Below are 21,569 nucleotides of genomic sequence, written 5' to 3' on the forward strand. Positions count from 1 at the left end.
TATGACAATGGTCTTCTGGTTCTGGAATCTTTAATCTGGCTGTGTCTAGTCTCTAAACTATGCCCCATTCAGGCGTAAATCACAAAAGAGGATGCACTTGGTATACTTTTCTCTACTAACTAGTTGTCCTTTCGCGGATCTGGAGAGATCTGGGCCCTCACGAGGCACTGGCGCAGCCGGAACGCAATGACCATAAGGCAGAGGATGCCAGCACTTAGGTAGCTGTTAAAGACGAACTGCTGCGGCAGCATTTTGCACTTGGCCACCACGTAGTCATCGGGGGTGATAGTGGCCTAATGGGAATACCACAGGATTAGTCTTAGTTTACAGTTTACCTTCTCGATTTGTACCCACCAGCATGAAGCTGGGATTGACCTTGTTCCGCCAGCTGAAGGACGCCACCGTGTACTCGTTGATGCCCAGTCGATTAACGCTGTGGCAATAGTGATGCGAATGGCCCGCAAAGGCCAGTCTCGGATTCAGCAGGTCACCCAGCATGTCCGTGGCATCCTTGGACAGAACGTGGAAGCGCTCGCGAAAGCCCTCGATAAAGGGAGCATCATGCTCCTGGCACGCGGCATCCGAGACCCGGTATGTGGGAAAGTGCTGGAGGAGGATGGGCTGGCTATAGGGATGGCGCCGCGTTCGGGCGCACTCCGCCTCCAGAGGATACTTCATGCAGTGGAGAGTGCGCGAGATGTTCCTCAGCTGATCCTCCGCCTGGGTACAGAACATACAGCCATCCGCTTCCATGGCCATTGAGTTGATCAGGACAAAGTGAATCTGCTTGATGGTGTACAGGTTCACCAGCGAGTTGTTCAGATAGTTCTCGAAGCGAACCATGAAGAAGGGATGCATTCTGAAAGAATGAGTTTCGGAGGAGGTTCATTTTGGGGGAAGCTCTGTCCTGGATACTTACTTGTAGTGAAAGCCGACGTCATGGTTACCCACAATGCTGATAAGCGGTATACCCGGGGGCAGGTGGAACATCTTCAAGTACCGCCATACATATTCCTGGAACTGCTTATCGCTCACCATATCGCCCTCATCGAACAAATCGCCGAGCACAAAAACCACATCCGGCTGAAAGAGCCGCGATGCCGCCCGGAAAGCTCGCGTCATATGCCATTCCCGGTAGAGCTTGTCCAGCCAGTGGCCACGATGTGGTCCCAGGAGATGAGGATCCGCTATAATCATGGCTCGCAGCGGATCGTCCACGTACTTCTTTCGCTTAATCTCCGGCCATTTGCACTTTTGCAGAACCACAAAGTCGGCCACATATTCGCAGAAGATCAAGGCGCAGAGCAGGATCACAAAGCAGGCGTACAGCCATCGCATTTTGATTGCTCAATATTTGTGGATTTAACCGCTTATTCTCTTGCAGAGCAGGGTCTTGGTTGTATTTAAAGTTATTCAGCTTCAGGTTTCACTTGTATAGAAGGGAAAACACTCTTATTTTGCGAATTAAGCACATTTTAAAGCAATTCTGATAATAAACTTTGTTTACTATGGTATGGTATGACCGCAACTCGGCCGTCGAAAAAATACCAACAGGGGTCTTAAGAATCTACCAGATAACATACCAAAACTGTTATACAACTTAATAAAGTTTGTTACATTTCAAAATTAATTTAAAAACGCAACTAAATATATTTAAAATAATAATTGAAGAAATATTTTATTTTTGTTTATTTGTTTTAAAAAATTCAAATAATTCTGGTCTCCTTGAAGGGTATTTTGATTTTATTTTGTGAAACAGTCATTTCCGACCCTATAAACCATATATATCTGGTTATAAGCATTGTCCCTTTGTTACTTAAACTTAAATATTATTTTACTAAAATATTTTTATTAAAAACAATAGGTTTATTATCAAAAAAAATAAATTGCAAATTATTTATGAATTAGTTCAGCAATCGGCACTGAACAAAAGTGCAGTTTGTAGCTAAAAGCTCTGTTTAATCAGGGTTCAAGAGTCAAGGTGAAAGTCTCTTATCAACGGATTCCCGAAATCAGGCGATGGTTTCCGAAGAAGCATCCGATCTAAGTTTGGATTGATAACAGCTTACATATTTATAGCGATGACTGCACTCTCTGCGTGCTCGTTTATATATATTTCCCAAGAAGGTGTACCTAAGTAGCAAAATTAATACCATACAATGTTTAATTAACAACAAAAAGTAGTATTATTATTTTAAAATATAACTTTATTTAAAATATAAATACAAATTTTACTAAGTTTCATTGTCCGCCTGGCAAATAAAAGACATAAAACGATTACAAAAGGCGTCTAACATTCCCCCATTACGCAAATAGACGCAGTTATGGTCATGATATTTGTCGTCTGATTTTCGCCAAAACTTTAAAAATTGTGCGGGCTTGTCTGAGGCAACAGATACGAAGTAGCCCTCAATAACTAGATCATTAATGCCTAGCCAATAGTTCCCATTCCAGTCAAGTTTTGGTGTAATGGCGTTAATTTCTTCTTCATTTCGAAAGGCGGCTAAGTAACCTCCCATCTCACGACACCTTGTCATAGCAGTCCGCCATTCCACTCTTTCATATACAATTCTAAAATATCTGGTACCTATTAGCTCGAATCCAGATGGTATCGTAGTCGTGGCTGAAGCAGGGACTGCTGCCTTGGCTGCTTGTTCGGAGGCTGCCGTCTTATTCGATATGGGATGTACTTGAGTTTCCACCTTGGCTGCATCTATCTTGTTCGGCACTGCCTGCAGTTGATTTACAACAAGCTGAAGTTGGTTTTCAATCATTTTTTGTACCGCTTGGACACTTTCATCCAGTTTAGCCTGCAGTTTCGTTTGCACCTCCTGAAGTCGTCCTTCCAGCTTATTTTCCACTCCTTGTAATTGTCCTTCCAGCTTGGTCTTCACCGCAAGCTGACTGTCTTCTAGTTTAGCCTCCATCTTGGTTTGATGAGCCTCCAGTTTGGTTTGCCCCTCCTGAAGTCCTTGTAGTTGTCCTTCCAGCTTGGTATTTACCTCATGCAGGCTTTTTGCCAGTTTAGCCTCCACCTTGGTTTGCATCTCCTGAAGATGTCTTTCCAGCTTAGATTCCACTCCTTGTAGTCGTCTATTCAGCGTATTTTCCACGCTTCGTAGTCGTTCCCTCAGCTGCACTTCTCCTATATTCACCTCCAATGTCTCCAGCTTCGATTTGATTTCGTTGACAGCATCACGGGTGTTCGTATTCCCTTCGTTCTGGGCCTGGACGATTTCGCTAAGCCGTGGGCTCACTTCAGTAAGACAAATGCTGTCGCACTGATTTTGTTCTGGATTCTCAATCAGGCAAATGTACCCCGACTGATCCTCCGCGAATAATCCTTGCCGCAGGATACAGGCAGCTAGTGCCCAGAAGAAGATTCCGAAGTTGTGCATCCTTGTACTAGAAGATTGTTAGACCACGATGGATGAAAGTCTCTAAAGAACTGATTCCCGAAATATTCAAAGACTTTCGAAGAGGCATCGAGCTTAGGCTGGGATTGATAAGAGCTTTATATATATACAGAAATATATAGAGAAGACGGCAGTCTCTGTGCTCGTGAAGGTCTACGTAAAATATGTATGGACTTATGTAGGAGGAGTATATAGTAAATATTAAAAATAATACACAACAAAAAAATTTCATTGATTAATACATTATTTTAAATAATCTTAGTTTAAAAGCTATGCTAGATCAAACGACTTTATCATATGCAAAGCTGCCATAGGAATTTCAGTTATATTTGTATACAAATCGAACCTAAATTCCATAGGGTCTTCCTGAAGTGTTTTTTTATTTTATTTAGGGAAGCAGTCATTTCCGACCCTATAAACCATATATATTCTTGATCAGCATTAACAGGCGCTTCTTTCTAGTTTTGTTCGGAAGAAATTTATTTTTTAGCCATTTTTGCAAAAAAATGTAAGGGGTTACATCATTAAAATTAGCAAAAATGACCAAAAAATTTGATTTTCTAAAATTTTAAACTTTGGATGCAGATCTATTAACATTATAAAAACAGATCCAGAACAGCTTTCAGAATTAAAATTAATGCATTTTTGGCTTAGTTATGATATTTTTAAGCTTTAGTTTTAACAAAAATTACCATATATTATTTTATTTTATTTATTATTGTCTTTATATATTATTATTATTTATTATATATTTTGTATTTGTTAAATTATTATAATAATCAACTTAATAAAACTAGATCGAATAGTTTTCTGAGTTGCGTTTGGCTAAGTTTTGTCATTTTTATACCCTTGCAGGGTATTATAATTTCAGTCAGAAGTACGCAACGCAGTGATGGAGACCTTTCCCACCCTATAAAGTAATTTTATATAATTTTAGGATTGTCAGAGATGAAGCTGGAGGAGCGAGCTGACAGACCTTAACCGGATGGCAGTAGAGGACGGTGATCAGATCTTGGCTCCGGGCTATATGAAAGCCTGCAGAAGGCGTAAATAATTAAAATATTTATAAATACAATTTAAATATGTAAATGTAATTGACACACAAATATGAATCAATAAAAGATGGTGAATTCAATGTGCAATTGTTTGGAGAAGGCGGCATTTATTTGGGATCGTTTGGGGAAAAATCTAATTATTTTAAAAGCCAAATCTAAATTTTTAAATTTTTTTTCTGAATTTTAAACTTTTTTTTCTGATGTTTTACAATTTTTCTAAATTAAAATTTTTTTTCTAAATATTTAAAACTTTTCTGAATTCTTAAAATTTTGTCTGAATTTTTAACATTTTTTTCAGATTTTTTAGAATTTTTTTTTAGAATTTGTTACATTTTTTTAAATGTTGTAACTGCCAAATTTGAATTTGAATTTAACTGACAAATTTGAATTTATCGACGATCAGTTTCAGTGTGCCCAGGTGCAGTTGTAAAATAACACCTAAATATAGATTCAAAAGGTTTGAGTCTCCGCTAACTTGCGCTTGCTCCTAAATGGTTTGAAACTTGGACTTTTTATAACAGTTTATACCAGTTTTCAGTCGCTTGCTGCTGATTTCTGTTCGCCTGGTACCCCAATTTGGGAAACGGGCAATTTGCATGGAAATGTTCGGAAATTTGGATGGGCTGCTGTAGGGATGTTGTTGTACAAAGGTTGTTGTTGCTATCAAGCTGTTGTTGTCGGCAACATATAGGTATAAACGCATAAAATGAAATATAACAGTTTATACCAATTATTATTTTTGCCCAAACGTTTTTATAACAGTTTATACCAGTTTTCAGTTGCTTGCTGCTGGTTTCTGTTCGCCTGTTACCCCAGTTTGGAAAGCGGCCAAATCGAATGAAAAGTTTTGCTCACTTCCGTCAGTGATGCTCACTTCCATCAGTGATGCTCACTTCCATCAGTGATGCTCACTTCCATCAGTGATGCTCACTTCCATCAGTGATGCTCACTTCCATCAGTGATGCTCACTTCCATCAGTGATGCTCACTTCCATCAGTGATGCTCACTTCCATCAGTGATGCTCACTTCCATCAGTGATGCTCACTTCCATCAGTGATGCTCACTTCCATCAGTGATGCTCACTTCCATCAGTGATGCTCACTTCCGTCAGTGATGCTCACTTCCGTCAGTGATGCTCACTTCCATCAGTGATGCTCATCTGGCTATATTTCAATATTGGGGGGCAATAAAGTCGGTCTTAATGGCAGTGATGCTCATGTGCATCAGTAATGCTCATCTAGCTATTTTTTTGCATTATTGGTAGAAAATTGCATCTCACTAGCTGCCAGTGATGCTCATCTAGCTATTTTGCATTATTTGCATTTATTTCTCACTAACTGTCAGTGATGCTCATCTAGCTATTTTGCATTATTGGGACAAAATGGCATTTCTCTAACTGCCAGTGATGCTCATCTAGCTTTTTTGCATTAATGGGACAAAATGGCAACTTGTAAAGCTAGGAATGTAACTGTAACTATCAAACTGTAAACATAATAAGTATAGTTAAAATGTAATAAAATAATATCTGCAAGGGCATACAAACTTCGGCGTGCCGAAGTTAGCTTCCTTTCTAGTTAAACATAAAATATAAAAAATATCCCTTAAAAATGTTGATATTTTTGGATCTTCTTAAAGGTTATTTTTATTTTATTTAGTGAAGCATTCATTTCCGACCCTATAAGCCATATATATTCTTGATCAGCATAAGCAGGCGCTTCTTTCTAGCCATGTCCGGAAGAAATCTAATTTTGAGCCATTTTTGCAAAAAAATGAAAGGGGTTACATCATGATTTTTTTCAAAATTTGACCAAAAATTTGATTCTTTAAAAAATTAAATTTGGTATGCAGATTTATTAATCTTAGAAAATATAGCACAGAACTGTTTTCCGAATTGAAATTAATGCATTTTTGGCAAAGTTATGATATTTTTAAGTTTTAGATTTAAAAAAAATTACCATATAAAATTTAATTTTATTTGTTATTGTCTTTATATATTATAATTATTTATTATATATTTTGTATTTGTTAAATTATTATAATAATCAACTTAATAAAACTAGATCGAATAGTTTTCTGAATTGCATTTGGCCAAGTTTTGTGATTTTTAAACTTTGATTTGTTCAAAAAATGATCAAAAAATATGGGAAATATCCATTAAAAAATGTTGATATTTTTTGGGTCTTCTTAAAGGTTATTTTTATTTTATTTAGTGAAGCAGTCATTTCCGACCCTATAAACCATATATATTCTTGATCAGCATAAGCAGGCGCTTCTTTCTAGCCATGTCCGGAAGAAATCTAACTTTGAGCCATTTTACATTATTAAAATTTGAAAAATGGCCTAAAATTTTTATTTCTTAAAATTAAAAATTTTGTATGCAGTTTTGTTAACCTGGAAAAAACTAGCACAGAAAAGCTTTCCGAATTGAATTTGATGGTTTTTTGGCTTAGTTATGATTGATTTTTGATACGATACCATGATCCTATGGAAAACTGCAAGGGTATACAAAGCTCGGCTTTCCGAAATTATTTTACTTTCTTTTTAATTCGTTATATGTTAAATAAATAATAATAAATAAATAAACAAAAAAAATAATAATAAATAAATAAAATAGAACAATGAATAAAATAAAATAAATCAATAAGACAGCAATTTTTTAAGATATTCTTTATTTTTAAATAAAATTACAAGCTTTAGCCACTTTAGCGGACTGTTTATTCTGGAATATTGGTTGCTTGTGCATTGCATGCCCCCCTAAAAGCTAGTTTAAAAGAGATCGTAGAAATAGTTCAGTCCCTGGCCCAGTTCCCAGATGGAAATGCCAGTGCCCAGCTCCTGGGCCAGCTTGATGCGCTCATTAATGGAGTACAAAGTGGGATAGAACACTATGTGGCGACCGTCTTCGTTTCTAAAAAAAGAATAATAAAACTCAGATCCTTGCATATAAAGTAGTAAATATCAAAAAACTCACTTGACTTCAAAGAAATTCTCCACATCTCGCTCGTCGTAGGTCAAGTGCTTCTTCACATGTTTGACCAGATCCAAGTACTGGGAGAAGGTGATGGGTCCGCCGCCATCGGGCGTGTAATCATTGCCATACATATTCAGGCCCAGCAAAATCTTGGCTCGCTTTGCCTCCATATCGGGGCATCCTTGGGGGGCAATGGTCTCCACCGCCTTGCGAACAAAGTACAGAGGAGCATTAGCCCCAGGACGCTGGACGCTGGAGAAGTCGTAGGTCATCAGCGAGAAGGCGAATATGTGCTTGTACAGCTTGTCCATGTGCTTTTCGCCAAAAAGATTGCCCGTGTCCTTGCGAAAGGGGGGAACCACCAGGATAAGGCGCAGCTGTTGCTTTTGAAACTCCTTGGCTAAAGAGCAAGAAAAAAGAGGATGAGCTGGAGTTTATATAGAACAGAATCAAGGGAAAACCCACCCATTTGCAGGACCAAGGCGTAGAGGATTTTGTCATCTATACGCCCTGCCAGCTGAGACCACACTTCCAAGACCAGCCCATCAAAACCATTATCCTTGCAGCACTTGATCAGCACGTCGTTGACCTTGGTCCTCTCCTGGGCATCGCTGAGCAGCAGCTTGATGTCGCGATCAGTAAAGTGATCAAATATAAACCGGGGAAACACTGAAAATCACAAGGATTAAGATCAGGGATTAACATATGTATATCCGGCTTCAGGTATACCCTTCACCGTCCGCTGATTGTGAGCCTGTTTTCCCTTCCTGCGGACATCGGTCAGCCAGCCGGCGTCAATGTCATGGGTACCGGCCATGGCATAGCCATTGCCCTGCTTCACCACCTGCAGCCACACCGGCGAAATGATGTCGAACTTCTTGGCAAACATCTTGGCCACATCATAGCCGTGGGAGTTCCACTGCGAATTAAAGTAAACAATGCAACGAATGCACAAATTCGAGATGTGGTGGTCTCCTACTCACCGGCGTCACATAGCCCAAGGTAGTGCCATTGAAGCGCCTCAAGCCCGTCTCCTTGAAGTACGCCCTATGATTCGCCAGAATGTCCTTGGCCAGGGGTTCCGGGCTCACCAGTCCCAGGTCGAAGACATCGTTGTCTTGGGGGCCACGCAGCACATTTGGTTCTTTTCTGCCCTTTGATTTCTGGCTATCGGGGGAGAGGGTTCCCTGCACGGTCAGGAGGTGAGGCAGGACAGCGAGGAGGAGCAGGTGCGCATTAGGCGTACGCATTTCGTCAAAAGGATAATCAGGATCAGGGCATAAATGGCACAAAAACTAATTGCATAGCTGTATAAAAAAAACGCCGGCAGCTGTGTGACCATAACGGACTAAAGTGATTAATACCAACAAAAGAGCTTTGTATAAAAGATTAATACCGACGAAAGAGCCTCGTATAACAGTAGCTAGAAATTTTTAAATTTAAAATGATTAAATAAAAATAAAAAATAGGTTTTGGCTTACTTCTTAGATTAAATACTCTTATTTTAAATCAACAAAATTGGGTGCAGAGCTGGAGACATTTGCGACTATGAAGAGTAGATTTTCTAAAAAGGCTTTCAATGGTGAATGAAAAAGGGGAGTTTCTCAAGGATCCTTGTTCCTTTAAATTGTTTTATTAAATATATTTTAAGGTATATAGTATTTAGAGAAACGAATAGAAAATAATAAATAAAATTATTATTATTCTATTAAAAAAAATGCATTTTTTTTGGGATATCCTGAGATTCCGGGGCTTTTTCTTGTTGTGGTTAAGGATGAATCGGGATATACCGGTTATCCTGCGCAGGATTTGTGACTAGATGCTATTGGATACTAACTACCAGGATCACCAGAACTTGTAAGTAATTATTAATTCAACCATTATAATAAATAAATTAAATAGAAAATAGTAATTACCTTCTTTGGCTTTGTTCCAATTTAAAACCTCTGTAACTTACAATCCCTGACTTTAATACGTAGGCATCTTTGTATTTCCAGTAGTATTATCATGTAGCAAACATCAGAAATCAAATTACATTTTTAGTTTTCAGTAGTAGTTAGAATATTCATGTAATTTTGTATTGGTAAATTTTCTAATAAAGGCCAGGAAGATGAGCAACATGTGCGGTCATTTCTTGAAACCATGTAAGTTAAAGGACGAACTAGCCTAAGGCCAGGTCTCAAAAGTGTAACCTCCTTCCTTTAGTAGGTAGAAGCTATTACATTCGTGACTTGGTTGCCTACACAGAAGATGATATTTCGATTAAAAAACTGCACTTTTCTTCGGTGCCTCTGCAGGTATAGTCCCTGTGCTGATTGAACCTGATCTTTAGTTGATTTTTTATATATTTTTCGCAGCTAACGAAGGACATTTTAATGACATATTTTAGTAAATTCGGTCGAGTGTCAGGTATTCAGGTGGTCAGGGAGTCGATGAACCCAGTGCCCTGTGTGGCTGGCGAGGTGTTGTTTGCCAACCCCAAGGATGCAGCAAAGTAAGTGAGAGATCTCTTCCTATTACCCTTAAAATTTCATTGTCTTTTCCAAAATGAATTCTAGAGCCTTGGAAATTCCTACACACTCTTTAGACGGCAACCAGTTCCAGGTGAAGCCCAGCTATAGTTGGCTTCAGCCGGATGCCTACGGCAAGAAGCAGGAGCAACCACAGGAGGCCACCATTTTGAAGCTAAACAACGACTGCTGGCTGGATATCCTGCCGTTCCTAAAGCTGCGCGATAGGCTGCGATTCGCCCGGACCTGCCAGCGCTTCCGGGCTATCTACCAAATGGCCACCGCCCGGCTGTACTCCTCCGTGAATACTCGCCAGTTCTTCAGAATGAATCAATGGGACATTGCAGACATTTGTCATTTGTGCAGCGGGGATATCCAGGACCTTTACAAACTGACCCTGTGGGATATACGGGTCTTTTACGAATTATCTGGCGGGCAGATAAAGGACCTGGAGTGCATGTTGCCCATGATGGACTCTGACGAGCGGTTCCGCTTCATTCCAGTCTACTGCCGCAATCTGATCTCCCTTTATTTGGGGCGCAAAGTCCTGTCCAAGGACACCATGCTTAGCATGCCCACCACCATTGAGAAGTTGGACTTGGGAAAGTGCTTCCGTGTGCAGAACTTACCAATGATCATCAAGCACTTTACCGAGCTGCGAAAGCTTAATCTGGGGGATGTCACGGATAAGATGTGCCAAACGATGGTCAAAAAGAACTGTTGTCCCAAGCTGGAAATGCTCAGGCTATCGCCATGCGAGTACAGCAATTGCGAGGTCCTGGCACAACTGCCCAGCCTCAAGAGCCTCACCATACACTCGAAGAACGGCACAAGTACCACCGGAGCAAGGCTCACCGAGAAACTGGTGGAGCACAAGGCAGAGCTCCTTGAGTATCTAGAGTTTGATTGTGCCAATCCGCTGCCCAGGGAGCAGTTGTCCCAAATTTCCAAGCTAATCGGCCTTCGCACACTGATCCTGCCCATCTGGTATGGCGTGAAAGAGCCTGTGCTGAGGGAGTTTTCCAATCTCAAGAAGTTGGAGCAAATCTGCTTCAACTACAAGGGCAATAGCGATGCTGCCATCCTGGACCTGTTCATATCCTGTCCCAGGCTCAGCCACCTGAGTATCTTTGGCTACGGGCAGCCCACCAAAGAGGTGATCCAGTGCATTGCTGACCAGGTGCGCCGAGAGCAGGCCAACAAAAGCATGCGGCGCAAGTTACCCATTGAAATAGGTCTGCCTTTTGATCTCTCGAAGCCAGAGGAGATTCATGGGTCCGAGGACATCATAAAACCTCAGTTTAACTACTGGTGCAGCCTCTCAAATTTCCGTCCAGAGCGATGGTCGTAAACAATTAAATTTCCCTTTAATTACAGTTATTGTTTTATCGTTTTTGTTAATTTGTTGTTTTTTTTTTTTAAATTAAATATATTAAATAAACAGAGTTGGCAATGGACAATTCATCAATAGTAGCCAGCAGAGGGAGGATGGATGGTGGATGATGGAGGATGGATCTGCTTTCAGGGGACGCGGCTTGAACAAGCCCAAGCGCAATAGGAAGGCGTGGCGACAGCGCAGCTCCTCGAAGGCCAGGGTCAGGGCGCAGGACTTGACAATCTCGGGGACCTCAAGGAGCATGACATCCACCATTAGATTCAGCTTCTCCTCGACGACTTCCTCCGGCTGGGCTATCACATCTGGACTGTTCATCAGCAGCTTCCACACATTCTTGCTTGTGGAGACGCGACTCTTGAGGAAGCCAATGTGGGAGAGCAGCTGGTGGGAGTCGCTGACGTCCAGTAGCTCGGGATACTTGGTGAGCAGCAGCTGGAGCAGGTTCTCAAACTGTTGATTATCTTGTCCGGCGTTCGCCTTAGCGCAGGAAGTTCCCCGTTTCCAAGCCGTGATTCTGAAAGGTCTGTGTGCCCGGCGCCACACCTGTGGCGATGGAGATGTAAAAATGGTTGTTGCTGTAGAAATCACTCTCATTTTCCCAATTCCCTTGAAAAATAATCCCCAAGACACTAGTTTCGCAATTATATTGAACTTAGGCATGCTCTTGTATTATTTTTTAAAAGTATACAGCGTTTTATAAATAATGCATTACAGAAATAATATATATCCGTAAAATACGTATTTTTAAACTAAACTTAGTGCGTAGACTAAACGGGAAAACTACATACAATCAACTAAGTAATCGGTAACTAATTATCACTTGAAAAAAATGAAAAAATCATATTTATAATTAATTTAAAATAGATTTAAAAAAACTAAACTTAAAATCGATTGTTTTTATGTATAATTGGGGTTGCGTGCATGCCAGCGAGTCTCAGGGACTAAGATCCGACAAAGACGCGCATCAAGTCGCTGCTGGTTGGAGTGGAGCTGGAGTTGCTGCCTCCCGGATTGGAGCTGGAGCTGTTTCCCTTCCAGGGGGGATTACTGCTGCTGCTGTTGGCGCTGGGAGTGTGGCTGATGTTCATGTTGCTGCTGCCATCGGACAGGGTGCGCAGGAGCTGCTTCTTCAGGAGATGCTGCTGCTGCTGCTGTGGCGAGTGGCTGTGGCTATAACTTTGGCTGGCATTGTGGTGGCTCTGGAGCGGGCGGAGCAGGCGGCGACGCTTCTCGTAGAAGCTGTGGGTGAGCTGCTTGCTGCTGTCCTCCTCCTGCTGATCTGCCTCCTCGCTCTCCCTCTCCGCCGCCTCCTTCTTCACCTGCTTACCCATTAGCAGCTCATTCAGGCGCTTGGGCGTCATGGGCCCCCCTTCTCCGATCTTACCCACTGGCGCCAGGAGCGCCCTCTTATTGCATCGCAACCGATCCTGGGCAATCACGCTCGATCTCTGGGCATAAATGGTCCTCCCAGCCGAAGAGTTCTTGGCCGGCAAGCCATTGCTTAGTGGCGAGGATGTGTTGGATGCCGGCGGCGGCGGGGGTCTTGCCAGCTGGCCAACTACTCCGAGGTGACTGCCGCCCGTCAGGGAGAGCAAACTGTTGTTGGCCTTCCGCGTGGTCAGCAGATTCTTGCGGAAGGTGACACCCAGACCCTGGGGCAGCTTGACCATGCCGAAGGTGTTCAGCGCCAGGGGTCGCGGTGAGCCCGAGTACAGCATCACATTGAAGAAGCTGTCCTCCAGCGATGAGTGGTGGTGGTGGTGATGATGGTTGACCTGAGGAGGCTGGCTGGTTGGGCCGCCGGTGGTGGCCTCCAGCTTAACAGTCTTAACGGTGTCGCTAACAGTCTCCAGTTTGCTGAACTCAAAGTCGCTCAGCTCATCCGCCAAGTGGTTGTGGCTGGTAGCCGACTCCATGCCGGTGCCCGCCGTCTGGGCCAGGACATTCACATCCACGTTCTCGTAACCGGCCTGAGTTAGGAACTCGGCTATGACCTTTTGCTGCTCCAGCATCGAGACGGGATTCGAGTCGCTGATCTCGTATATGATGCTGGGCAGGATCATGTGCTCCTCCAGCTGCTGCTGCTGTTGCTGGGGATGGGCCAAAGCCTCGTCCGTCAACGATTGCACATTGTAGACGCTGAACTGGCGCTGCTGCTCCTGATCCTGCAGCAGCTTCTGATCCTGCTGCTGCTGCTGCTCCTGCTGTTGCTGCTGATCCAGCATTTGCTGCTGCTGATATATCAGCTGCTGCAGCTGCATTGCATCAATGGTGGTCAGCTCCTGCTGCTGGTCTTCCTCCTCCGCGGCCGCCGCATAGACCTGCGGATAGCTGGCATAGCCCTCGCCCGTGTCGGTGGCGTCCTCAAAGCGCAGTCTTTTGGTGGCCTGAGCGGGATGCGGCAGAGGATTTCCATTTTGCGACGGCTGCTGCTGCTGTTGCTGTTGTTGTTGGGATGTGTCCAAGGCGCTCTCATCAAAGTTGTTGAGGATCTCGTTGATCAGCTTGCTGTCCAGCATCTCGTCGAGAGTCTGGGAAATGGAGTTCTCGTCGGAGGTGTTGGGCAGAGGCAGTTCATCATCCTCATTCGGCGCCACCACCTGCTGCTGCTCGACTAGAGCACCCGCTGTGATGGAGGAGACAGCCTGGTCTAGCTCGCTGAGCACCTGCTGCTGTTGCTCGTAAGGATTCACCAAGGCTTTCTCTTTATTCTTCTCCCTTTCCGCTTTTGTTCGATGGTCGCTGGAGCCCTTTAGCTGGAAAGCAGGATTTTAAAGCTATTTTCACAAAGAAAACTAAAGATATTCCTCACCTTTTTCCTTGGCTGCAGCTCGGGCAGCTTTTCCGCCTCTGCAGGTGAGTAGCTATTGACCCCCAGACCCGTCCCCAAATCGCTGGCAGCCACGGCGGCGGGCGTAGGCGGTAGACTGCAGGATGAGTTGCTGGAAGAGGAGAAGACTGTAATGGCAGGGGCAGTGGCTGCAGCTGGAGGTTCCTCCTTGACAGCGGCCACAATTGGAGGAGCTGCTATGGCACTGCTGCCCCCGCTCTTTTTCGATCCCTTGGACTCCTTGTGCTCCGCTGCCGCCGGTGCCGGTGACGAGTGGTGCCGATTTTTCGATGACTTGGAGCGTGACCGACTACCACCGGAGGAAGAGGAGGTACCGCCGCCGCCGCCGCTGCTGCCCTTGGAGGAGGAGGAACTGCTACTCTTGCTGCTGCTGCTCTTGTGGCGCGACGAAGAGGACGAGGACGATGAGGTGCCAGCTGGATGCTGGAGCGAGGCCGAGCTGCTCGATCCATTGGAACAGCTAGACAGGGTTGAGGCAGACAGCAGCGTGTCCGTGGGCGAGTGGGCCACAAGGCTGCCTCCTACTCCGCCAGCCTCCTGGCTGTTGTGACTCTCCGTGGCAGTGAGACGCGCGTCGCCGCCGCCCGCCCCGGCAATGGCATGATTTCCATTGGGGCTGACGACCTTGCTGGATGTGGCCTCCCAAACGCTGGGATGCTGCAGCGCAATGTGATGCTGGAACCCTGCCTTCGTGTAGCTGCCCGAACAGGATCCGCAGAGCACTATATCCCGCGAGGCCAGCTTTGGCACCAAGTCATAGTAAGCCATGTCCGCCGACTGCAGGCGCTGCACCTGCACCTTCGCCTGCTGTTGCTGATCTCCCCCTCCTGCGGCGGCAGCGGCTGCAGCAGCAGCAGCAGTGCTGGAGTTCTTCCCACCCCTCAAATATGTCTTCTCCGCCGTTCGCAGCTGCTTGATGACCTTGTCCAAGTCAAAGACCTGCTGCCACTTTTGGCCCTGCAAGTTGAACAGAGAGAGCAGCGATCCCGCTGCCGCCGCCGGTTCGGAATTGAAGCTGGCCTCCGGCTTGGCCAGGCTCTGTGTGGTTTTGGTGTGGAGCTGCTTGGTGCCATTTTCCGGATAAACTCCGCCGGGAGCGGCGGAGGAGCCCACTTCGATGAGCGGCATGCTGCAGGACCAAGGGGAGTTACAAGTAGTTACGAGCAGGATTGCCCTCAAAGCAGCTGGAAAAGGTGAAGAAAGTAAAGGATAAAGTTAGTTTTAAGCTGTTTTGACAGGACACCAAGAAACTGTCATGATAGAAATGTCAAATTAACCAAATTTTGAAAATTAAAAAGAAGTAAAATAAAAAAATTTAATAATAAATAAAATATTAATTTAAATTAGACATATACGCCGCCGCGCCACGCCGCCGCCGCCGCCGATTTTTGCCTTATTTGACGCGCCGCCGCCAAATTATGAAAATAACGGCGCGCCGCGGCGCGCCGCGGGTGCGGTATCGGCGCCGCTGCAGCGCGGCCTTCAGGGTCATTGCTCTTCATAAAACTTAAAAAAAAAGAAATAACTCATGAAAATGGCCTTTTTGCCTTATTTGACGCGCAGCCGCCGCCGGTTCTTTCTGACTACTACGCCGCCGCCGCCGAGTCATTTTGACCTCTACGCCGCCGCCGATGCCTTTAACCATCGGCGTAAACCTCTAATTTAAATTAAATTTCCACCCTTTTTTCTTAAATTATTTATCCCAAAATATTTTTTTTTGGCAGCGAAAGCTTACAGGTGAGTGCTGGCCACCACTCCCCCATGCCCCCCACTACACCCCCTGACACAGACCTGGACCGAACCAAAATCAGCTGTTTTTGACAACCGCTACTCCGAGTGGTGCCGTCCCGCTCGCACTCACACACGCACACACACACAGACGCATCCGCGCACTTACCCACAAACAAAGATAGAAAATCACAAATAAAAATATCAAGAAAAACCTTGGAAAACGTTTTTGCACCGACTCTCTGAATGAATGCCGCCTTGTAACTTACATAGTTGTTAACACACTTCCATTTTAACTTGCGGCGGGTTGCTTTGTTTTATTTTTTAATCTTTTACTCCGAGAAATATGTAGCTAGAGGTGGAAAAAAGATAAATAATCCTAATATCGATTATTTGGTCACCCATTTTTCAAGCCAAAAATTACATATTCGATTGCTTATCCAAGTTTCAAACCAAATTTCAAACCGTAACTTGATTTAAAATTGTAAAGACAATTTAACAATTTATTTTCCGTAACCCAGATTAATCCTCATCATCGCTAAGATCTTCAGCCTCTTTGGAACGCCTGGACTTTCCCTCCAGCTCCTTGGCGTACAGTTCCTTGAAGGCCTCGAACTCCGGCAGAGTGACATGGCAGATCTTTGTGGCGAAGGTCTTCTCCGAGGTGTCCGTAATCTGGTAGAGCTTCGGGTTGGTCGTGGGCTCGTCGGGATCCGCTTTCAGGGGACGCGGCTTGAACAAGCCCAATCGCAACAGGAAGGCGTGGCGACAGCGCAGCTCCTCGAAGGGCAGGGTCAGGGCGCAGGACTTGACAATCTCGGGGACCTCAAGGCGCATGACATCCACCATTAGATTCAGCTTCTCCTCGACGACTTCCTCCGGCTGGGCTATCACATCTGGACTGTTCATCAGCAGCTTCCACACATTCTTGCTTGTGGAAACGCGACTCTTCAGGAAGCCAATGTGGGAGAGCAGCTGGTGGGAGTCGCTGACGTCCAGTAGCTCGGGATATTTGGTGAGCAGCAGGTGGAGCAGGTTCTCGCCAAACTGGCAGGCTCGCCAGATTTCCAAACTGTTGATTATCTTGTCCGGCGTTCGCCTTAGCACGCCCGGATTTCCGGTGACAATGCGAAGGAAGTTCCCCGTTTCCAAGCCGTGATTCTGAAAGGTCTCGTGTGCCCGCCGCCACACCTCGGACGTGAATATGGACAGATTGGGCTCCAGCTTGACGGCTTCATCTATGTGAATCTGTTGCAGTTGCACAATCTTTGGACTTTCGCTATTGGTTGCTAGGTGTTTTACAAGTTGAAACTGCAAAATTATGAATGAATTGAAAACTGGAATGATGTTGCTTTCTTCGAACTCACTTTGGGCTGCTGTTTTAATACAACTTTCGCGTTAAATACTAATTTTCTAATCATTTTGATAGGTTCTCAACTTTTTGGGCCAAAACAAAAAACAGCTGATTTTCGACTTCTTCTTGGCACATTCGATATATCGATATATTCGAGTCTGGCAACGCTAAGGAACTCGACGATATATTTGAGATTTTTCAACACTGTATAAAAAGCCCGGCTTAGAGATAAAGAAGAACAGAGAAAACTGCCGTTTGACCCCTCCCGTGCGTCAGTCGTATTTTCTCGTCCGATTTAATCTGATCTCCAGCAGAATGAGGGAGCAAGGGGCTGTGCCTGCAGTTTGGGGGATCCTACTGATCCTTGTGATCGCTGGATGCCAGTGTCACCTGACGGGGGAGGAGAGGCGCTATCAGTACGAGATCAAGGACTTCCAGGTGCCCCTGGATCACTTCAGCTTCCTGATCAACGCCACCTTCAACATCCGGTATCTGTACAACGACTCGTTCGTGGACAAGAGCAATGCCCGCACACCCATCTTTTTTTACACCGGAAACGAGGGGGACATCGAACTCTTCGCCCAGAATACCGGATTTCTTTGGGAGCAGGCACAGCTGCAGCGGGCTCTGGTGATCTTCGCGGAGCATCGTTATTATGGCAAGTCCCTGCCCTTTGGCAGCTCCACCTTCAACAGCAGCATGCCAGAGCACTTGGCCTACTTTACGGTGGAGCAAACGCTGGAGGATTACGCCATGCTGATCACCTTCTTGAAGAACGATCGCCAGATGCCGGTGGTGGCCTTCGGAGGATCCTACGGCGGCATGCTGTCCGCCTGGTTCAGGATGAAGTACCCCCATTTGGTGCACGGAGCTCTGGCCGCCTCGGCGCCTATTCTGCAGTTCCCCGGCATCACCGACTGCGACATCTTTTACAGGATAGCCACTTCCGTCTTCCAGAATGCCTACAATGGCAACTGCACCGTGAACATAGCCAGGTCGTGGAAACTCTTTGAATCGCTGGGCGGGAATGACGCCGGCAAGAAGCAGATTTCGGAGGCGTTTAATCTCTGCACGCCCCTGAAGACCGACGGCGATCTGAAGCAGTTTCTCGACTACGTGGAGGAGGTCTACAGCAACCTGGCCATGGTCAACTATCCGTACAACAGCAGCTTCCTGGCCCCCCTGCCCGCCTATCCGGTGCGCCAGGTGTGCTTCTACCTGAAGGATCTGCATACCACAGACGTCGATCTGCTGCATGCCATGGCCAGTGCCCTGGCCGTGTACACCAACTACACGGGCTCGGCCAAGTGTCTGGATACCTCGGTGAGCTCCAGTGCCGATGCCTCCGGCTGGGACATACAGACCTGCAACCAAATGGTGATGCCCTTCTGCTCCAACGGCACCGAGACCATGTTCCGCCCCTCCACTTGGAACTTCAAGGAGTTTGCCGAGAAGTGCTACAAGAACTACCGGCTCACGCCCAAGCCATATGATATCATCTTGAGGTATGGTGGCAGGAACATCGAGTCTGTCACGAATATCATTTTTAGCAATGGTCTGTTGGATCCCTGGAGCGGCGGCGGTGTCCTGCAGGCGCCAAATGACAAGGTGTTTGTGATCATCCTGCCGGAGGGCGCCCATCACTTGGATCTGCGTCACTCTGATCCCGCTGATCCGCCTTCGGTGCGCGATGCCAGGCAGAAGGAGGCGGCCATTATAGCCCAGTGGATCAAGGAGTTTTGAGAAGAGAGAGGGAAAGAGAATAAAATTACTTTGTAACTCTTAAAATTTGTATAACTTTCTACCCAGAACAACTGTTTACCTTGTTAAAAAAAACATGTTTTTATCTAAATAAAATAAAATCTACAAATCTTAGCTTTACAATAAGACTCTTCTTCCTGAAACCCACTCAACTTTAGGCCTGATTCCTGAGCACAAATGCAACTCCTCGCTGGATTCGTTCAAACTATTTACTTAGGCTTCGAAAACATTTACATAATTCATAAAAACAAAACGGAATTTTTACAATTGTTGCCTTCGAGCACATCTAATCGATGGACACACTGGATATTTCCATGGAACTGGCCTCATCCGAGCCTGGCTGATCCGTTGCAGCGTTGGCAGAAGTGCCAGGAGTGGGTATGGTTGTGGAGCTGCTGTTGTCAGCGGTTGGTGCGAGACTCGTCTTGGTGCTGGACTGCGTTCGGCGCATGCCCTCGACTAGAGTTCGGCCTGGGCGCAGGTTACTCGTGGAACTACTACTTGTACCTGCTTGGGCTGATGACGATGTGGTTGTTCCGGCCGCCACGCGGGCTCGTACGTCTGGCAACTCCCACTCCATTTCATCCTCGGAGCTGGTCTCCGCATTGGCCACCACAGCAGACGTGGGTTTCACAGTTTTCTTTTGACAATCCCGTTTCCAATCGATGGTTTTGAGCAAGGCCTTGGCCTCGGTTTTGCGCTGGAAAAAAGAGAGGAAATCGGTTAACTTCTGTGGGTTTTACCTTATCTTAGAAAGAGACCCACATCATCCGAGTCCAGACACTTGTAGGCATAGAAGGCGGCCCTGTCGTAGTCACCCTTCTTCTCGTAGTAGTTGGCCAGGGTGATGAAGCCCTGGTAGAGGCTCTGCTTATCGGTGGCCGCCCGCTCATCCTCGCAGTACATAATGTAGCAATGGACCGCCGTCTCATGATCGCCCAGCTTCTCGTGCAGATTGGCCAACTTGTACATGGCAATGCCCTCGATGTCGCCCACATCGATGGCCTTCCAGTAGCACTTGACCGCGTTTTCGCACTTGTCCAGCTTCTCGTACGTCTCGCCCAGAGCCACCAGCATGCGGGAGTCGTAGGGCCTCAGCTGGTGGGCAATCTTGAAGTAGTACAAACTGTAGTAGTGCATCTTGATGATCTCGTAGGCCTGTCCCAGGCCATACCAGGCGCGATAGTCCCGCTTGTTGACCTCCACCGCCTTGCGGTAGCTTTGTATCGCGGCATTCGTGTTTTTCAGCTCCATGAACTCGTGACCCATCAGGGTCCAGGCCGCCAGATACTTGGGATTCAGCTTGAGGGCACGCTGGAAGTAGGAAATGGCCACCTGGTGATCACAGCGTATGCTGTAGTAGTTGCCAATCACACAGCACGTCTCCGGGCGGTACTTGTTGATGCTGACCGCCTTGTGGGCCAACTGGGCCATCTCCGTCTTCATCTCCTTGACGAACAGCAGGTTCGAGTAGGTGTCCACGTTGTCCAGGCGATAGGGATCGCTCTCGAGCAGGTTCTGGTACAGCTCGATGGCCTTGTCCACGTCCCGCTTGTTGTGATAGACCAAGGCCATCTGGGCGATGAGGTAGATGCTCTTGCCAAAGCCCGACGCCTGCAGATCCTCGTAGATTTTCAAGCCATCGTCATTGAGGTACAGCTCCAGGTAGGTGTGCGCCATGAAGAAGTGCCGCATCCAGTGCCCGCCCAGCTGCAGGCTCAGTAGCTTCTGTTTCTCCATTATGAGCGGCGAGAGCTCCAGGTAGGCGCCCCACAGCATGGGCACCAGTCGGATGGCCTGGATGAGCATCTGCTCCGCGGCGTGGTTGAGATTCAGGGCCTTGAGGACCACGCCATACAGGTAGATCCCGTAGCCATCTAACCGGCTCTTGCCGTACTCCGTGCGCAGTGTGGCCAGCAGATCGGCGAGGTCCCGCATCTGATTCGGCTCGGTGAGATTGGCCTGGTCGGTGGTGGAGTCCAGGCGGCGCTTCTCGCGCGCCATGTACGTGGCGTAGAAGTGCAAGAAGCGCGGCACACTCGACTCACAGTTCCGGACCGCATGGGCCGCCCGGTCGTACTCTCGCACGTCGTAGTAGCTCTTGGCCAGGAAGTAGTCGCTGTACTCCGCCGGCGCAATGCCCTCCAGCTGGCAATCGCTGAAGGTCCGGTCGCTGTCCGGCGCCTCATTGTCGATATGGACATCGCAGAGCCCGTGGTGCATCTCCGCCAGCCACTTGGTGCTATGGAGGAGGCCACGCTTCGAGCACTCGATGATGCCGCGGCGCAGCTCCTTCTTCACGTCCGGCAGCAGCACGCTGAAGAAATCCTGCATCTCAATTGGGGTTTGATTTTTGTTTGTTGCTAATACTTAAAAATAATAACTTGAAAACAATTTTATTTGCCGGCTTTGCTAGTGATGGACTAAGTAATAATCAAAAGCGATAAATAACTGGTTAGGGGTATTCTCTTCATTATTATTGGAATTATTTTCTTAAATACGATGATTCTTTAAAAAAAAAAAACTA

The 21,569-nt window shown here is 46.1% G+C and overlaps 9 protein-coding genes across 11 annotated transcripts; 2 read left to right on the plus strand and 7 right to left on the minus strand.

Annotated features, from left to right (window-relative positions):
• Positions 1-13: 13 nt before the first annotated feature.
• On the minus strand, positions 14-1,529 carry PGAP5 (Per1-like protein PGAP5). Its single transcript, XM_017174027.2, has 3 exons — positions 920-1,529; positions 355-859; positions 14-293 (listed from the first exon to the last, which is right to left on the minus strand). The coding sequence occupies exons 1-3, from the start codon at positions 1,336-1,338 to the stop codon at positions 120-122; spliced, it is 1,098 nt and encodes a 365-aa protein (XP_017029516.1). The 5' UTR covers positions 1,339-1,529; the 3' UTR covers positions 14-119.
• A 705-nt stretch (positions 1,530-2,234) lies between these two features.
• Positions 2,235-3,398, minus strand: LOC108079526 (C-type lectin domain family 4 member F-like). Its single transcript, XM_017173863.2, has one exon. The coding sequence runs from the start codon at positions 3,396-3,398 to the stop codon at positions 2,235-2,237; it is 1,164 nt and encodes a 387-aa protein (XP_017029352.1).
• A 3,748-nt stretch (positions 3,399-7,146) lies between these two features.
• LOC108079548 (chitinase domain-containing protein 1) lies at positions 7,147-8,801 on the minus strand. Its single transcript, XM_017173886.3, has 5 exons — positions 8,426-8,801; positions 8,172-8,361; positions 7,908-8,111; positions 7,443-7,842; positions 7,147-7,379 (listed from the first exon to the last, which is right to left on the minus strand). The coding sequence occupies exons 1-5, from the start codon at positions 8,690-8,692 to the stop codon at positions 7,238-7,240; spliced, it is 1,203 nt and encodes a 400-aa protein (XP_017029375.1). The 5' UTR covers positions 8,693-8,801; the 3' UTR covers positions 7,147-7,237.
• A 625-nt stretch (positions 8,802-9,426) lies between these two features.
• Positions 9,427-11,397, plus strand: LOC108079570 (uncharacterized). The gene is made up of 4 exons (XM_017173912.3): positions 9,427-9,586; positions 9,648-9,739; positions 9,800-9,936; positions 10,001-11,397. Exons 1-4 carry the CDS (start codon positions 9,553-9,555, stop codon positions 11,301-11,303), a joined length of 1,566 nt encoding a protein of 521 aa, XP_017029401.1. The 5' UTR covers positions 9,427-9,552; the 3' UTR covers positions 11,304-11,397.
• LOC108079525 (uncharacterized) lies at positions 10,693-11,942 on the minus strand. The gene is given in 4 exon segments (XM_017173862.3): positions 10,693-11,803; positions 11,806-11,829; positions 11,832-11,873; positions 11,876-11,942. Coding segments are annotated over 4 exon segments (552 nt in total). The 3' UTR covers positions 10,693-11,384.
• Positions 11,943-11,977: 35 nt separating this feature from the next.
• On the minus strand, positions 11,978-16,296 carry Atxn7 (Ataxin 7). Of its 3 annotated transcripts, none has more exons than XM_017174015.3 (3): positions 16,197-16,296; positions 14,161-15,383; positions 11,978-14,104 (listed from the first exon to the last, which is right to left on the minus strand). In XM_017174015.3, the coding sequence occupies exons 2-3, from the start codon at positions 15,325-15,327 to the stop codon at positions 12,290-12,292; spliced, it is 2,982 nt and encodes a 993-aa protein (XP_017029504.1). In that variant the 5' UTR covers positions 15,328-15,383; positions 16,197-16,296; the 3' UTR covers positions 11,978-12,289. The 3 variants fall into 3 exon arrangements, with proteins under 3 accessions (XP_017029504.1, XP_070139321.1, XP_017029505.1); XM_070283220.1 differs by having other exon boundaries at positions 16,143-16,228; XM_017174016.3 differs by having other exon boundaries at positions 16,097-16,197.
• Positions 16,297-16,412: 116 nt separating this feature from the next.
• On the minus strand, positions 16,413-17,439 carry LOC108079633 (transcription termination factor 4, mitochondrial). Its single transcript, XM_017174017.3, has 2 exons — positions 17,295-17,439; positions 16,413-17,238 (listed from the first exon to the last, which is right to left on the minus strand). Exons 1-2 carry the CDS (start codon positions 17,346-17,348, stop codon positions 16,450-16,452), a joined length of 843 nt encoding a protein of 280 aa, XP_017029506.1. The 5' UTR covers positions 17,349-17,439; the 3' UTR covers positions 16,413-16,449.
• Positions 17,440-17,497: 58 nt separating this feature from the next.
• On the plus strand, positions 17,498-19,156 carry LOC108079631 (lysosomal Pro-X carboxypeptidase). The gene has a single exon (XM_017174014.3). The coding sequence runs from the start codon at positions 17,597-17,599 to the stop codon at positions 19,022-19,024; it is 1,428 nt and encodes a 475-aa protein (XP_017029503.1). The 5' UTR covers positions 17,498-17,596; the 3' UTR covers positions 19,025-19,156.
• An 81-nt stretch (positions 19,157-19,237) lies between these two features.
• Positions 19,238-21,477, minus strand: Cdc23 (cell division cycle protein 23). The gene is made up of 2 exons (XM_017174013.3): positions 19,808-21,477; positions 19,238-19,742 (listed from the first exon to the last, which is right to left on the minus strand). Exons 1-2 carry the CDS (start codon positions 21,374-21,376, stop codon positions 19,329-19,331), a joined length of 1,983 nt encoding a protein of 660 aa, XP_017029502.1. The 5' UTR covers positions 21,377-21,477; the 3' UTR covers positions 19,238-19,328.
• Positions 21,478-21,569: the final 92 nt, after the last annotated feature.

Source organism: Drosophila kikkawai, chromosome 2L (genome assembly GCF_030179895.1).
Source record: "Drosophila kikkawai strain 14028-0561.14 chromosome 2L, DkikHiC1v2, whole genome shotgun sequence".
Lineage (NCBI taxonomy): Eukaryota > Metazoa > Arthropoda > Insecta > Diptera > Drosophilidae > Drosophila > Drosophila kikkawai.

What these genes read in the sequence shown, in the direction of transcription:
- LOC108079548 (XM_017173886.3), bottom strand. Translation starts at nt 8,692, where the DNA reads ATGCGTACGCCTAATGCGCACCTGCTCCTCCTCGCTGTCCTGCCTCAC. An exon ending in CAATCAGCGGACGGTGAAGG is followed by an intron (nt 8,112 to 8,171) that starts GTATACCTGAAG and finishes TGTGATTTTCAG; the next exon opens with TGTTTCCCCGGTTTATATTT. An exon ending in CGCCTTGGTCCTGCAAATGG is followed by an intron (nt 7,843 to 7,907) that starts GTGGGTTTTCCC and finishes CTTGCTCTTTAG; the next exon opens with CCAAGGAGTTTCAAAAGCAA.
- Atxn7 (XM_017174015.3), bottom strand. Translation starts at nt 15,327, where the DNA reads ATGCCGCTCATCGAAGTGGGCTCCTCCGCCGCTCCCGGCGGAGTTTAT. An exon ending in AGCTGCAGCCAAGGAAAAAG is followed by an intron (nt 14,105 to 14,160) that starts GTGAGGAATATC and finishes CCTGCTTTCCAG; the next exon opens with CTAAAGGGCTCCAGCGACCA.
- Cdc23 (XM_017174013.3), bottom strand. Translation starts at nt 21,376, where the DNA reads ATGCAGGATTTCTTCAGCGTGCTGCTGCCGGACGTGAAGAAGGAGCTG. An exon ending in AGTGTCTGGACTCGGATGAT is followed by an intron (nt 19,743 to 19,807) that starts GTGGGTCTCTTT and finishes TCTTTTTTCCAG; the next exon opens with CGCAAAACCGAGGCCAAGGC.
- LOC108079570 (XM_017173912.3), top strand. Translation starts at nt 9,553, where the DNA reads ATGAGCAACATGTGCGGTCATTTCTTGAAACCAT. An exon ending in TTTCTTCGGTGCCTCTGCAG is followed by an intron (nt 9,740 to 9,799) that starts GTATAGTCCCTG and finishes TATTTTTCGCAG; the next exon opens with CTAACGAAGGACATTTTAAT. An exon ending in AACCCCAAGGATGCAGCAAA is followed by an intron (nt 9,937 to 10,000) that starts GTAAGTGAGAGA and finishes AATGAATTCTAG; the next exon opens with AGCCTTGGAAATTCCTACAC.
- LOC108079631 (XM_017174014.3), top strand. Translation starts at nt 17,597, where the DNA reads ATGAGGGAGCAAGGGGCTGTGCCTGCAGTTTGGGGGATCCTACTGATC.
- PGAP5 (XM_017174027.2), bottom strand. Translation starts at nt 1,338, where the DNA reads ATGCGATGGCTGTACGCCTGCTTTGTGATCCTGCTCTGCGCCTTGATC. An exon ending in GACGTCGGCTTTCACTACAA is followed by an intron (nt 860 to 919) that starts GTAAGTATCCAG and finishes TCATTCTTTCAG; the next exon opens with AATGCATCCCTTCTTCATGG. An exon ending in TCAATCCCAGCTTCATGCTG is followed by an intron (nt 294 to 354) that starts GTGGGTACAAAT and finishes TATTCCCATTAG; the next exon opens with GCCACTATCACCCCCGATGA.
- LOC108079526 (XM_017173863.2), bottom strand. Translation starts at nt 3,398, where the DNA reads ATGCACAACTTCGGAATCTTCTTCTGGGCACTAGCTGCCTGTATCCTG.
- LOC108079633 (XM_017174017.3), bottom strand. Translation starts at nt 17,348, where the DNA reads ATGATTAGAAAATTAGTATTTAACGCGAAAGTTGTATTAAAACAGCAG. An exon ending in TATTAAAACAGCAGCCCAAA is followed by an intron (nt 17,239 to 17,294) that starts GTGAGTTCGAAG and finishes ATAATTTTGCAG; the next exon opens with TTTCAACTTGTAAAACACCT.